Consider the following 15587-nt stretch of genomic DNA (forward strand, 5'->3'; position numbering starts at 1 on the left):
GACAGAGCGATGAATGGTGTGTTCAAGACAACTGGAAAGTTCGAGCTCCAGAAAGAGACCCAAATTTCTGAGTTGGATGACCGTTCACATTTTTTTTCCTCAGTCCAAATGTTTCTTATTTCCCAGTTGTCTTGAACACAGCAGAAGCCATCCATTCTAAACTGTTTCTGGCAACTATGACAGTGGAAGAGGGAACTGTGAGGCATTGGAAGAGATGAGGTTGGTGGGAGGTTAATGTAGCAGACAAATGACCCTATAAAACCTGGATTGAGATGAACAGCACCAACCAAAGACCAAATTAGATAAGACCAAGTATAAAATCCACCTTCCACCCATAGCAAAACCAACCACACTATGCTTACACTGACATCTGAGGTAGTACTATACCTAGTGTTGATTAAAAAAAATACATTTTAATCGTCAGTGTAAACATGTTTGGAGACTCTAGACAGATAGAAAGCCAGAGTTTCCATCCATTTCAAAGGACCTCCTGTGATCTGAAAAAAGCACATATTTTGGTGTAAACATTTATTGGTTTCAAAATGAAATAAAAATGACTTGCACCAGCATTGAACAGCCTTTCAGAATCCACACATTTGTTTTATCTTTGAGAGAAATTAAAGGAAAAATAGATCATTTTTATATATTCAGTTGTATAAATGTGCAAACTGTTTTTTCTTCCAGTGACCCAGTAAGTATATCATTTAAAAAGACCTAATGAAGGATTTGACAATGTAGGCCTTGTAGAAGAGAGAGGGAAGACAGTGTGGTGGAGACAGAGGGAGAGAGACAGAGAGAGACAGAGAGAGAGAGAGAGGCCATCCAAGCAGATGATTGCTAAAATATGCCGTTGCGGTGGAGGAGTGTCATTTTAAATGAAGTTAAAAACCAGGGGTTTCAAACAAGCCTTTTTTCCCACTGCTCTCATCGGTGCCTGCCTGTGAACAACACACATACAGAACGTTCACTGTGAAAAAGAGAACTGATTGAATTATTTAGCTACTATATAAATTATTTACAAGGTGCAGGTCTTTTCATTTAACAATAGACTCTGACTGGGGTGTCTTCATTTTGCGTTTCTTGGGAGAATAAAGCAGTAGACTTTGGAGAGAAAGGCACAACTAGAGACCCATTGTGTAGCCGAGGGCAACTTCATCATGTACCGGCCACAATATGGGGCAAGTGGAAGGCTGGCCGATAGTCAGCTACCCTGGGGATGTGGGGAAGCTTTGGTTGAGTTAAACTGAACCAGGCCAGACACTGCAACTGGGCTGGGTGAGTAATAATGAGAGAGCTGTACTTTGGGTCTGACTCAAGATTTCAACAACTATAAAACAAATGAACAAATAAAATAAAACAAAAATACAGGCTTTTGATATGTTCCGGCCTGTTCTCAAAACAGAGAGCAGACAGGTTATTAATATTTGGAACTTCAATAATCGTGGTTTTTGGATATTCGTTCACGTCAGTTCAGTTACATTTTGTTCTTTTTCGTCAAATCGCTAGTAAGAACATTACAAAGTACAACACAGTCCCCGCAACCAAGTCTCTACAAATCAAGTGGAAAAACAACCCTTTACATCAAGCCAACTTAGTGAGTGAAGGGGGGGTGGGGGGCTGGGGGGACTGATGGCAACAGGAAGTGACTGGCGGTGCTGGTGAGGGGTCAGGGTTTAAAAGGCGAGCCAGGGGTCCTTAACGCCCTCTACTGGGAGCTGGCCCTCTCGGGGAGTGTCTGTGGCCGTAACCTCGGCCATGGCACCTGCTCGTGGTAAGTCTGATGGAGGCTCGGGGGCCGTTGTGGCGGAGGAGGGCATCCTGCACAGCGTACCTGGAGGGGAAAGTGGCTAGGATGGTTTAGGTGGAGGCTGGGTTGACAGGGGTTTGACCGTGGGGGTGGGTTTGGCGTGGTGGTGGTCACCGTTAGACATTGACTGCCAGACACGGCGGCTATGATGGTAGTGGTGCTCTCGGAGCCATCAGACCACGGCCCTGGCTCTGGAGAGCTCACCTAGCAGAGAGTCCGCCTCGGTCCGGCTGATCCCCTCCGGCAGCTCAGTCACCTCCAGGACCCGCCCACTCACTGCCTCCGAGAGAGAGAGAGAGCTGTCAGACCCAACTTGGAGACAGCATTTTAGCCTATGACCTCATTAGTTAAAGCAGTACAGACTAACCCTATGCTTCCTTTGTCATAAGACTACTAAATAACTACCCAGACTATCTGCATTTAACCTCTTTGCACAAACTCTTGACTCATCACATGCTTCTACTGTCTATTATCTATCCTGTTGCCTAGTCACTTGACCCCTACCTACAGTATACTGCTGTTACTGTCTATTATCTATCCTGTTGCCTAGTCACTTTACCCCAACCTACAGTATACTGCTGTTACTGTCTATTATCTATCCTTTACCCCTACCTACAGTATACTGCTGTTACTGTCTATTATCTATCCTGTTACCTAGTCACTTTATCCCTACCTACAGTATACTGCTGCTACTGTCTATTATCTATCCTGTTACCTAGTCACTTTACCCCAACCTACAGTATACTGCTGTTACTGTCTATTATCTATCCTGTTGCCTAGTCACTAACCCTACCTACAGTATACTGCTGTTACTGTCTATTATCTATCCTGTTGTTTAGTCACTTGACCCCTACCTACAGTATACTGCTGTTACTGTCTATTACCTATCCTGTTGTCTAGTCACTTTACCCCTATCTATATGTACATATCCACCTCAATTACCTCGTACCCCTGCACAGACTTGGTACCAATACCCCATAGCCAAGTTATTGTTAGTCATTGTGGATTTATTCATCGTGTTATAATTGTTTCTAAATTTTTATTTCTGAATTATTAGGAAGGGCCCATAAGTAAGCATTTCTCTGTTAACGAAATATGTGAAAATTAGATATTGATATTTGATCTAAAAACAAAATATATCATGGATAAATGTTGTATTTAAGATACATCTAAGAGTAAGATATTTATTGATTAGAGGTCCACATCTCTTGTCCTCTAACAGACAGAGGTGTTCTCTACCATTACCTGGTTGACCTACACTGAGATCTGTAGACAGAGCTTTCCTCGGCTGCTTCCTCCCTCTGCCTCCTCCACCCCTGTGCCGTATCCCCATAGGTACCTGGGAGCAGAAAGGAGGACGAGAGAACATTCAGTTAACCAGCTCGTAGTCTGCTGTTGCACTTTGTGGACTCCAACTCAAGGTATCCCAATGCTTTATATTGATTAGATTGGAACAGAAATGAGGAACAAAAGAAAAAGCGGAGACCATTGTTTGACTTGATCTTTTGTTTTATTTGCACAGTACTAAAGAGAAGATGTAGCTAAGCATTTCTAAATGGTACATAGATATCCCCACAGATATTTCCTCCTCTGTCTTGTGTAGACTCACCTGATGGTTGGGGGCCATGGGGGGAAAGTGGAGGAGAGGAGGACGGCTCTGGGGGTTGTACTGGAGGGGTTGCCCTAGCAACGGGTACCGAGCATCTCCTGGGAAACACAAATGACGACACTAAATTGGGCTACATTTCTTTAGGGTTACCATTTGCCATAAAGATGGAGCAGCTGAGTAGCCTAAGGGACCCTCAGCGTTTCACATATTTGTTTGAATTTAGTATTAGCACACTTAATTCAACTAGTCAACTAATCAGCAAGCCATTGGAATATCATATTCCTATATAATTGGAATAGATTAAGTATGTGAAATGGCTGGTTGAAGTTCCCCCAGGACTGGGTAAAGGAACACTGGGTGTCTCCCTCACCTTGCCCTGGCACGAAGGGTCTGGAGAACTGTGGCATCATGGGTATGGGGGTTAGGCCAGGACGGATGCTCTTCACATTGGTCAGGTGGGAGGGGGTTGGCGACTGGGCAGGGGAGGTGGAGGGACTGCCCAGCTGGGGACTGCTCTGTATGGACAGATAGAGGACAGGGTTAGATGGAGGGCAGGGGAGGGTTAGTGGGTGAACACACCCGACACCAGGAAAACCACTGGTTATAAAAGAAAATACAAATTTAATTTTTTATTTTCAAGGCTACTCTTACAACATTACAGACCACAACACCAAACCCCATTACTATATTTACACCAAGAGTGTGATACTGAAGAAATACTTGCAAGTCATTTTTTCTTCAAATCTGCATGTTCTCTATAGGCTGTATGGGGGAGCGGAGCAACGGACTCTCACCTGTGAGGTGTCTATGACTGAGAGCTCTGTGGACTTCTGTCCTCTGGTGTGATCCAGACTGTAGTACTTGCTCTGTTTCCACTGCGAGGGTGTGTGAGGCCTCGGCTGCTGGCCAGGGGACAACATCAGCTGCATCATCACCATTCCACCACCTGGAGGAGGGGTACAGATGCAACAAGGACAGAAATTACAATATTACATCAAATTCAATGAGAGTTTATATGCATCTCCTCAGGGGCAATGAAGATGTGTAAAGATATAGTCTTACATTTCAGATGCTAGAACCTGTTCCACTTAAGAATCACAGCATGTTTATTTTGTGTGTGTGAGACATTTGCCTTTTAAAAATATATTAATCACATTTAATGGGATAAGTACGTCCGTTTGTTTTGTATTTCATTAGTGTATTATGTAGGAAAACTAAACAATGTTCACTGACTTGCAGTTAAAATCCTTTGTCATCTAATTACATGTGATGTTAAAAAAGTTCAAGAACATTTTGGACCTGCACTTGACCTAATTAAAAGAAGACTTCTGACTGCCCTTAGCCGGTCTGTAATTATTTCCGCTGAGGAAGACTGACTGCCCTTTGCGGTCTGTAATTATTTCTGCTGAGGAAGACTTCCGACTGCCCTTTGCGGTCTGTAATTATTTCTGCTGAGGAAGACTTCCGACTGCCCTTAGCCGGTCTGTAATTATTTCTGCTGAGGAAGACTTCTGACTGCCCTTTGCGGTCTGTAATGATTTCCGCTGAGGAAGACTTCCGACTGCCCTTTGCGGTCTGTAATTATTTCTGCTGAGGAAGACTTCTGACTGCCCTTAGCCGGTCTGTAATGATTTCTGCTGAGGAAGACTTCTGACTGCCCTTAGCCGGTCTGTAATTATTTCTGCTGAGGAAGACTTCTGACTGCCCTTTGCGGTCTGTAATTATTTCTGCTGGGGGATAAAAGTGACGAGCATCTATAACGCTCTTATGCTGACAGCCACATAATTCCCACCCTATCTCAAGGATGAAAACCTCCATTTATATTTTGTTTTCCATGTATTTTATTCTGAAAATAAAAGGGAGGTCTACAAACAAAAGATAACCTGGACTCTATAGTACTACCAACCTTGGATTTAATCCATCACTAGCCCCGTCTTGGTGTAAAACGCAGCAGTCTATTTGTATTTCATTGTGAATGAAAAGAGGTCACACAGAAAGGAAGTTGACCATAGAACAGCATAATAACCAAAACACATTTCCACATAAAAAATTAAAAAGACAATAAATATTTACATTTGTTTGCATTTGCCACAAAAGAGGTTTAAATGAAGGGAATGTATTTTTTACGTGGTAATCCTTGCATGAAATGAAAACATTTCAACCACCTCAGTTCTGAAGAGAGAGAGAGATCTAATTTCAGGATTCGAAATAAGATTACCCTTTCCTCAAATTAGTTATTTAAGGAGAAAATAAAAGATGACAGAGAGAGCGCAAGACAGCGCGAGCGCGACAGACAGAGACAAAGAACTTCTGTGAGTGTAATGTTTACCGTTAATTTGTGTTTCACTTTTGCTTATTATCTACTTCACTTGTTAACATATGATTCCCATGCCAATACAGCCCTTAAATTGAAATGTAATTGTAAATTGAGAGACCGACCGAGACACGGGGAGAACGACGGTGGCTATACTGATCAAAAGAGCATCGCCACAGAGGACAATCACATTAACTAAGGCCACCTAACACGTTTCAAATTAGAATTAGATTGCCCACAAAGGCACTTTTTTAATAAGATGACCATAACTGGGAACAAAGCAGCAGAGGAATTACTTCTTAATTACCAGTCCATATCTGTTCAATAATTACATCGTTAAGACTTGGAGTGTAATTTCAATTAGCACCTTAAAGCCTCAAAGCTAACTGAATAGAGGAGGAGATGGGGGGTGTCAGGAGAAAGACGTTAAGGCGTCTACATCACATTTATTTTGTTGTTCCCACGTTGTATTATTATAGCTTTGGAGCTGGGAGATGAGAATGCTGCCTGTCTGCGCCCCCTCCCAAAGAAGACCCTTTAGAATCGATTCAATCCATTTTGATTTGCCGGAGAATTCGGTTGGAAGTCATTTCTCCTGATGACTCCTTTGTTTAGTTGGGCTCTAATTAAAAATGTTCTTAGGGCTCTTCCACTTCAGTGTTCAGAACAGAGGGGATTGGGCTGTCTGCATTGTGACGGTTGGATTGGAGAGAGTGTTAAAAAACTAAAAAAGGTAGAGATGGGAGAAAGGTTATAAAAAAATATATATATTAAAAAAAGGTGGTACAGCGACACTAACGTCTGTGGGTTTTGTTTCAGAGACAACCCATACAGCAGCTCATTTGAAGAACTAACTCATTAGCAGCAACATTTCACATTTATACTGTTGAAGAGAAAATGTACTCTTGCTCTTTCAGCGATCGAACAGAAAGTGATAAAGCAGTCTTGTAGCCAGCTACTGATAACCAGCTGGTTGCCAGACTACTTTATTTATACATAGTGATTTTTACTTCCTAGAGACCTGGTTATAATACATACTGTGGCTCAGACTGGCTCTCTGCTGTATACGTGATCACTGCAGTGTGTCGGTCTGTGTGTGTGTTGCGGTGTGTACCTGAGCACTGATGTGTCTGATGGAGGGGCTGCTGGGAGCTACAGGGGGAGGACGGCCGAGGGAACAGCATCTGCTCTGATCCGGAAGGAGGCAGGAACTCTACAGAGGAGCTGCAGAGAGAGAAACACCACACACACACACTAAAGCCGAGTAGCAGAGAGGCCAAGCTCTGGCACGGATTCATTCATGTAATCAGAATTCGGCACATCGGTTTTAAAATGGGCTAAATTACCGAAGTGGAACACTGTGTACACAGGAGATCAATAACCCTGTATTGCATTAGAACTACCATAAATATCCTCAATCTGAAACCGGTGACAGCCGGGAATCGGCTAGAAATCGCTACAGGCTCATTTTCTACCAAATCAAAACAAATCAAGGGAAAACAGCATAAATCACTGCGTCTCCGTTACTGAATTGCGGTTGCGGAGTGCCACTGGGGTTTCTTCTTTCCAGGCTCCTCTCACTCGCCTCCATTTTGATTTTATAACAATATAAGCAAAAATAAGGCAAGCAGGGTTACGCGTCAGCCCAAAGCAGAGGCAGGCAGCTGCAGCAGCAGATATTCGGCTCTCCGCGCCACTCAGCACCCTGAAGAATAATGTGCGTCTGTACAGCGGACCAGAGGGCTGGCATGAAGGATGGTGTAGAAAGCAGCTCGCCACACTGGACCAGCGCTGTTATATTAAGACTCAGTAGATATCTGGCCTTATAAATCATCTTGAACATGGCCTATTAAAGAAGAGGACCCAGGAGGAGGGGTTTCCACAGCTCAGTATGAAGCATCACAGAGAAGGGCTAGTTATCTGTTCAACTTAAACTGCTTACTGTAAAACTGGGAATAATATACAGTATTAATGTTCTGTAGTAATGTTATTGGTCTATAATTGGAGTATGTCCACATTAAAACTGTGCGATGTCCTACCACATGGTGTTCTGTTCAACTGGGAATGCATTTATATGTATTCAACAATTTATTGGTATTATAATGGGTCTACACTAAGTAGAATGGGTCTACACTAAGTGGAATGGGTCTACACTAAGTATAGGTATTTTTATTTTAAAACTGTGTGGTGATGTCCTACCTCTGTTGATTGGGTGTGATAACGTTGTAGTAAACCTGGACACCAGAGCCAGGCACGGGCCCCTGGTTGGACTGGTTGTGGATGACGATAGGCTGCTGATACGTTTGCTGTGGTACAACCTGGGAGCCTTGGGGCTGCATGGATACCTGCCAAGACAGACCCATAATTCAGATGGATGACATGGGATGCCAAAAAATATTAAACGGTTACATAAGACTTTATGGTAAAAGAGAATGGTTCTTAATGACTTAGCTACTTGGCTAAACAAAGGTTTAAATAAATATGCTTTACATTTTTTAATGTTTATCATTGTTAATTGTGTGTTTTTACATTATAAAGTGACATTGAGTTATTAATGTTGAAATGCTGAGTACCCACCTGATAAGATGGCATAGAGGGATACTGGACCATCATGCCTTGCATCTGATGTCCCATATTGCTATGCTGGCCACTGACTGTGTTCTGCTGGCCGTTCTGCTGGCCACTGACCGGGTTCTGCTGGCCACTGACCGGGTTCTGCTGGCCACTGACCGGGTTTTGACTCTGTGGCTGTTGCACTACTATCATACTCTGATAGCTCTGTGGATGATTGAGCATCACAGTTTGGTAACCTGGAGAAATAGAGAGGGAGAGAGTGAGAAATTAGTGAGGGACGGGGAGCGAGAGAGAGAAAAACAGACAGAGCAAGATAAAGAGAGATGGGAACGAGAGACGGAGGAGAGAGAGATGAAGTTGATTTAATCAAAGTGGATACAAATGTCTTGATTCTTAGAATTCAGCACTTGTATGGAAATTCAAACTTTCAGAATTCCCTGATAAATTGGTCCACAGGGAACACTAAAGGCATAGAAACCGTAAATGACATTTATTTATTAATAAATGTATTTCCATGACAGAATTCAAAAGCAATTTTGGACTGACCAATGTATACATTTTCAAATAGATGCAACTTAAAAGTTATGTCTAAAAATTTCGATTTAAAATTATTTTGGACAGAGTAATCTTGAGGTAATCCTAGTTGAGTCAGAAAAGGATGTTCATATGATGGGTAAGATATACAAAACCTTGCAGAGAGTCTACCCAACGGGCAATCTATCCAACGGGCAATCTCAGTTGGATAGATTAACTAGTGGAACTTAGACTTAAAAAGAACTGATATTGGCACAAGATGAAGGGAATGTTGGAACTAATGCAATTACAGTTAGTGAAAATGTACACTTACTCCAGCATTATCTAATGTATAGAATTTATTACACAAGAGACAAAATTCACAAATTCTACAGCACAACGGCAGAGTCAAGTCTTAAGTGTAAAATGAACAATGACTCAATAATCCACACCTTCAGGGAAGGCTAAGAAGTCCAAAAGTTATCAGAAGTATTACAAAGTAAATTTACTATTAATCCATCTGTCTGCATATTTCAAGACATGACATATGAGGGTGCAGTGAGATACCCAATGGATTGGACGATCCTTTCTCGTCAATCATCTTGACAAAAATGTATACTTAACTGGAAATCAACCAATCCTCCATCGTTAACACAATGGAACGGTCAAATGCTTTATTATCTAAATATTGAAAGTGCATGGGCGATGAAGAGAAACAAAATGGTGCCGTTTGAGGCCATGTGGCAGAGAATGATACATCACCCCTAGAGATGGGGGTGTAAACAGGTGGGTCTGGGCAGGGGGTGGCGTGAACAGGTGGGTCTGGGCAGGGGGTGGCGTGAACAGGTGGGTCTGGGCAGGGGGTGGCGTGAACAGGTGGGTCTGGGCAGGGGGTGGCGTGAACAGGTGGGTCTGGGCAGGGGGGGGCGTGAACAGGTGGGTCTGGGCAGGGGGTGGCGTGAACAGGTGGGTCTGGGCAGGGGGTGGCGTGAACAGGTGGGTCTGGGCAGGGGGTGGCGTGAACAGGTGGGTCTGGGCAGGGGTGGCGTGAACAGGTGGGTCTGGGCAGGGGTGGCGTGAACAGGTGGGTCTGGGCAGGGGTGGCGTGAACAGGTGGGTCTGGGCAGGGGTGGCGTGAACAGGTGGGTCTGGGCAGGGGTGGCGTGAACAGGTGGGTCTGGGCAGGGGTGGCGTGAACAGGTGGGTCTGGGCAGGGGTGGCGTGAACAGGTGGTTCTGGGCAGGGGTGGCGTGAACAGGTGGGTCTGGGCAGGGGGTGGCGTGAACAGGTGGGTCTGGGCAGGGGGTGGCGTGAACAGGTGGGTCTGGGCAGGGGGTGGCGTGAACAGGTGGGTCTGGGCAGGGGGTGGCGTGAACAGGTGGGTCTGGGCAGGGGGTGGCGTGAACAGGTGGGTCTGGGCAGGGGTGTCGTGAACAGGTGGGTCTGGGCAGGGGTGGCGTGAACAGGTGGGTCTGGGCAGGGGTGGCGTGAACAGGTGGGTCTGGGCAGGGGTGGCGTGAACAGGTGGGTCTGGGCAGGGGTGGCGTGAACAGGTGGGTCTGGGCAGGGGTGGCGTGAACAGGTGGGTCTGGGCAGGGGGGGCGTGAACAGGTGGGTCTGGGCAGGGGTGGCGTGAACAGGTGGGTCTGGGCAGGGGTGGCGTGAACAGGTGGGTCTGGGCAGGGGTGGCGTGAACAGGTGGGTCTGGGCAGGGGTGGCGTGAACAGGTGGGTCTGGGCAGGGGTGGCGTGAACAGGTGGGTCTGGGCAGGGGTGGCGTGAACAGGTGGGTCTGGACAGGGGTGGCGTGAACAGGTGGGTCTGGACAGGGGTGGTGTTGTGGATGTTTGTGTGTCTGCATGTTGTTGTTGTATGCTTTGTAAGAATATTATATATTTTATTTTACAACAAAAACTAAAAACACTGCCACAGAACAGGCTGTGTGCTTATTTCATTGGAAGCGATCAATGATTCAGGGTAGTCAACATTAAAATGGCTCAGTAAATAAACAACATTTCAGCGCCAAAGTCGTTTCAATAGGATTTTTCCTTCACTGGTAAGATTATGGGAGACGAGATAAAAATAAAATAAAAACACTTCATAGAGGGTGTTGGAGGAAAATTAATTTTAAAAATATTTTTCTTTCGCTGGGTAAAATACATCAGCATCAAGGTTACCAGAGAGTGCTTATAGTGGAGCATGTTATTGAAAGCCCCTCTAAAGCAGGCGCCCTGAGTAGAAGGATCGGGGGGGTGGAGGGGAGAAAACAGCAGGAAGTAAAACGAGAAGGAGGGAGTTAAGGGAGGAGAGGGCTGCCTGGGCAATTTTCAATTTCTTTTGGCTTTTGGCCAGAGTGACAGCAATCAATTTAGCCCAGATGAGAAGAGAAGTGGGACAAAAGGAACGGATGCTCCCGGTGAGAGGAGAGGCAGGCAACGAGAGAGGTTGGTTGCTATTTTTAGTACCATTCTCTCACCTCCACTTACAAACCAAGCATGCAACGAATATAATATTAAACACTCTGTGCTTCAGCTGACTGGGCAGAGGACGGAAGAGACAAAAGAGAGGAGAGGAAGGAGAATACAAGAGAGATGCTTTGCTTCATCATACCACCCAGACCCTGGACCTCAGGACTCAAAAGGCTTGAATTGCTTGCCTTGCTGCTGGCAGACTGTCTTGCCTGCTTGGTTAAAAGGAACCACTGACTGTCAGGCGGCTTTAGGAGATAAGATGAAACAGGCACACCACCCTTCTCCGTATTACACCAGATATACCGGGGCTTCTGCTGCCTTTCTCACATTCAAAAGCTTCATCTTTTTTTTTTACAAGAATAAGGGAATAGGACTAGGCTCGCTCAGCCGCCTGGGGAAAGGAGGAGTTCAGTTTGTAATGGTGTCCTTCAGATCTACCACATTTCTCATAAAAAAACAGTGTTTCCTTAGGCTTTATTTGACCATATCTGGAGAAGTACAGTACATTCCTACAGAAAACGTATAAAAGTTTGACATTTGATAGCAGAGAATTCTGCTGATATTTTATGATTATGATAATTGCACACATTATGAATCTATAATTAAATCTTGCTTCAGACTGATATGAATTGCAGTTGAGACTTTTGCACAAGACATTTATAGCTAACAATAAGCAGTATAATATCTCATTCAAAATGTTGTCAGAATATGTGAACGTTGTGTATAATTGTGCAAGTGGAGCACAAAAAAAGTTGACGTCTAATGTTGAAGTAAAAAGCAAAATTAAGACTTTTGGCAGGAACATCCAAGGATAAAAACTAAAAATACCAGGCCTTCAAATATTCATGGAGCGATAAATGAAATGTCTCAGTCAAGTCAGATAGAAGGCCTTCTGATTTGATGGTTAATCCTCAAGTACGCCCAGTAGACAGAAGGCTTTAAAATGGCTGACTTTTACAGCAGTTTGATTGAGTGCTTAGCTGTGGAGGGTTGTTGGCTAACAGTTCTGTCTGAAGAGGTGAAAGTGAGGGGCTGGAAAAGAGACCGGTTCACTGTGAGAATTATAGGCCTCTCAGACAGCGCCCCGGCCCCGTATCCAGGACCTTTGGTTCTTCTGTGGACGGTCAACTTCCACCCGTATCCAGAATAGGCCCTTTGGATCTTACCCCCACCTGGAGGGCTGATATCCAGGTAAGAAACCCCTCTAAACACCTGACTTAGAATGTAACAATGTTTATACGCCTGTGGGTACTGACATTTGGCTGCTGGAAGTCCCCATAATTTCCCCATTTGAAATCCCCATCCTGTTCTCCACTGCCAATCTGCATGACCGATGCATGTACAAAGGCTGCCAGGTAATTAAAACAAAATTCCCCATTCCCTTTAAGAGATCCGATTGGCTTTTGTATTTCAGCAGAGCATCTGTTTCTCTCGACAGGCCAATGAATGATGCTTCAGCGATACGCAGTGGAGACGAGGGAGACAATGCTAACGGTGTATTTGATTGGAAATTGTTATTGTGTGGGCTAAAAGGCCAAGGCAACACAATGGCCAACCCTGCAGAGAAAAGCGTTCTAACACAGTAGTCAGCTTTTCGCACCGCTCCTCTGCCCCAGGAGAACCATCTACTTTCCCTGCCACAGTTTATTGAGATGAGCCTATTGTGTACCCGCCATAAGAGCAGATAACCAGAGACAACAAAGTGCTTAGAGCAATAGAAAATAAAGAGTGTGAAGAGAGCGGTAACAACCATGCCCACCCCGCAGTAAGATAGAACATGTAGAAAACATACCACACAGGGAGAAAGGCATGGATTGTTACCGATCTCTTCACCGCCCTCTTTAACCCCCCATGTGAATAAATGTCATGCAAACCACTCCACTGATGGAATTCCAGATATTACGCCAGAGAAAGAGAAGAAAAAAAAAACACACCTGATGTGACACCTGTTTTTAATAGAGGAACTAGGCAGCTGAGATGAATGGTTGAGTTACTGGTTCAGCCTGTGTTAGATATTTACCTGTCTGTTGTGTGGGCGGGGGCATTGGCTGGCTCTGCAGGGCAGTATACTGCACTGTGCCCACAGGCCTGTACCCCTGGTTGGACAGGGGGTACTGGCCTGGCCCACAGTAACATGCTGGCATCTGCAGGCAGAGATGAAGCAGTCCAAAATGAGATACCATTAATAGCACTACTGCTATGCAGCTCTCGGAGGTCTCTGAACCTAGAGTACATTCCCTCAGCTGCAGTGGCTTAGTTAAGAAGTTCAATTTAAATGCTATTTTAAGTAGAGAGAAAGTATCTATGAACAAATGTACAGTACATGTATCTCTCAGATACTAATGATGAAACATTACAACCATATACACGAAGGAATAAAGAGACCGGCCAAGCATTGATCAAGACAGTCAGATGGAGATAACGTATAACAGTACTAATATAACGGAGTACATTGTACAACCTAATAGGAATAAACCAGGTGAGGGTCGGATGTACAGTAACCTACCTGCTGCATGTAACCTTGTTGCTGCATGAGTGGCTGGTTGACAGGCGGAGGGGCAGGGGTGTTGTAGGCCTGGGGGGCAGGGACAGGCTGGCCTGGGGGGGGCACCATGTAGCCCTGCTGCTGCGGGGGGGCCTGGAGCACCACGGAGGAGGGGCCCTCCCCAGAGGCCTGCCGGGACAGACTCATGTGGCTGAACTGGGCTCCCAGGTTCTCTTGCTGTGGGATGGAACACACAGAAACATGTGTTATATGGCATAGATTATATATTTATTATTAACAGTTTGGTCGTGGCTCTAGTTGAACTACTACAGGACCTTGTATGTAATAAATAATACATAGTACTTTTATATGGCACTTTCTGAAACCCCAAAGACTTTTATACTGCTGGCTCCTAGTGTAGTCACTGAACTTTTGAACTACTGTACCAGCCTACAGCAATACAACTGGATACAGCCACCCATGCAAAGAACAAAACTGAAGTCCTTCTGACTTGCTTAAGTGTAGTGTGGTTTACTTTACTAGGCGACAGGTGGTTGAGTGGTTAGGAACTTTAAGCATTGCTATTTATAGAATATCATATTCAGATTAGACGGTAAAATGAATGTAATTAGTCATTAAGGGATGTTTATTCGTAGAGGGACGTCAGGAAAGAGGTCAGTAGAACACATGATTTGCATCAATGGAGGGAGTGGGGTAGCAAAACAACATGAAAGTTAAACTGATTCAATTCATCATTAATTGGCATATTAATTAAGTCTAATTAACATGCTGACCAAAACGCCTCCGTACGTCGGTCCACGTGAGATTTTGTCTATCACCACCAGATGCGAAAATGATCAAACCAACTAACTATATTAATTCATGGACAGGTCCAAACACACATGAAACATTCATGGACATTTAACTAGCTTGCGGTTGCTAGCGAATTTGTCCTGGAAAATAAACATTGGATTATTATTTTACCTGAAATGCATATGGTCCTTTTTTGTTGCTGGAACTTTGACCCCTTTTGATTCACAAAAAATGGTGTGTTCTCGACAATTAATCCACAGATAAGAGGAAACCTAGTTGTTTTTTTAGTTAGTTTTCTTTGGTTTACATTTACATGGTTAATCTCTCATCGTCTTCTGTGGACTTTATATGGCAGTTGTCAACCAACTAAGGTGCATTAGCGCTACCAACTGGACTGGAGTGTGGACCTCTTTCATATTTCAATAACCCACGTGGATTAGTATGCTCCTAGCCTGGCTAGACTGACGCCCGTCGACGCGCACCAGAAGATTAGATAAAATTATTGAATAACGTGAACACTTATTTTGCAATGCTCGCAACACAGGCGGTTTGATCAGCAATTACAAGGGGGGGGGGGGGGGGGGGGGGGGGGGGGGGGGGGGGGGGGGAAACATTGACTAGCCTTGAGAAGTAATGCTAAGCAATGCCTGAGACTAGTGAATATAACTTCAGGAACTTTTGCTAAATTCCATCCTTGTGTGTATTCTTTCAGTAGCATAAGTTCACTACTCATTTACAAAAGTTTTATTCACAGCTTTTTTTTTTAACCCGAAGAGGGAAGAGGAGAAGAGTAAAATACCACAGTGTATAGTTGGTCAGGGGAGACGGAGAGGAGCTGAGATGGGTAAGAGACAGACGAGTACTGGACAGGCTGAGCAGTGGGCTGGAGGGGCCGGACCGGCTGAGGAAGGGACAGAACAGACAGAGGTGAGGAAAAACAGCAGAGGAGAAGAAGAGGTAGATGAGAGAAGTAGAGAAGAGAAGAAGAGGTAGATGAGAGAA

The 15587-nt window shown here is 44.5% G+C and overlaps 1 protein-coding gene across 3 annotated transcripts in view; it reads right to left on the reverse strand.

Annotated features, from left to right (window-relative positions):
* Nucleotides 1-511: 511 nt before the first annotated feature.
* Nucleotides 512-15587, reverse strand: part of LOC115155546 (R3H domain-containing protein 1) — a 60038-nt gene continuing 44962 nt past the window's right edge. Inside the window, exons 16-26 of one of the 3 annotated variants that reach the window (XM_029702244.1) lie at nt 15385-15486; nt 13794-14009; nt 13308-13431; nt 8308-8540; nt 7930-8075; nt 6845-6954; nt 4211-4362; nt 3787-3931; nt 3417-3514; nt 3053-3146; nt 512-2083 (exon numbers count right to left, since the gene is read on the reverse strand). In XM_029702244.1, the coding sequence (XP_029558104.1) occupies nt 1980-2083; nt 3053-3146; nt 3417-3514; nt 3787-3931; nt 4211-4362; nt 6845-6954; nt 7930-8075; nt 8308-8540; nt 13308-13431; nt 13794-14009; nt 15385-15486 (1524 nt within the window). In that variant the 3' untranslated portion in view covers nt 512-1979. Of the gene's footprint in view, nt 2088-3052; nt 3147-3416; nt 3515-3786; nt 3932-4210; nt 4363-6844; nt 6955-7929; nt 8076-8307; nt 8541-13307; nt 13432-13793; nt 14010-15384; nt 15487-15587 lie in introns of all 3 variants that reach the window. The other 2 variants (XM_029702246.1, XM_029702245.1) reach the window with 2 other exon arrangements.

This window comes from Salmo trutta, chromosome 20 (assembly GCF_901001165.1).
Source record: "Salmo trutta chromosome 20, fSalTru1.1, whole genome shotgun sequence".
Taxonomy (NCBI): Eukaryota; Metazoa; Chordata; class Actinopteri; order Salmoniformes; family Salmonidae; genus Salmo; species Salmo trutta.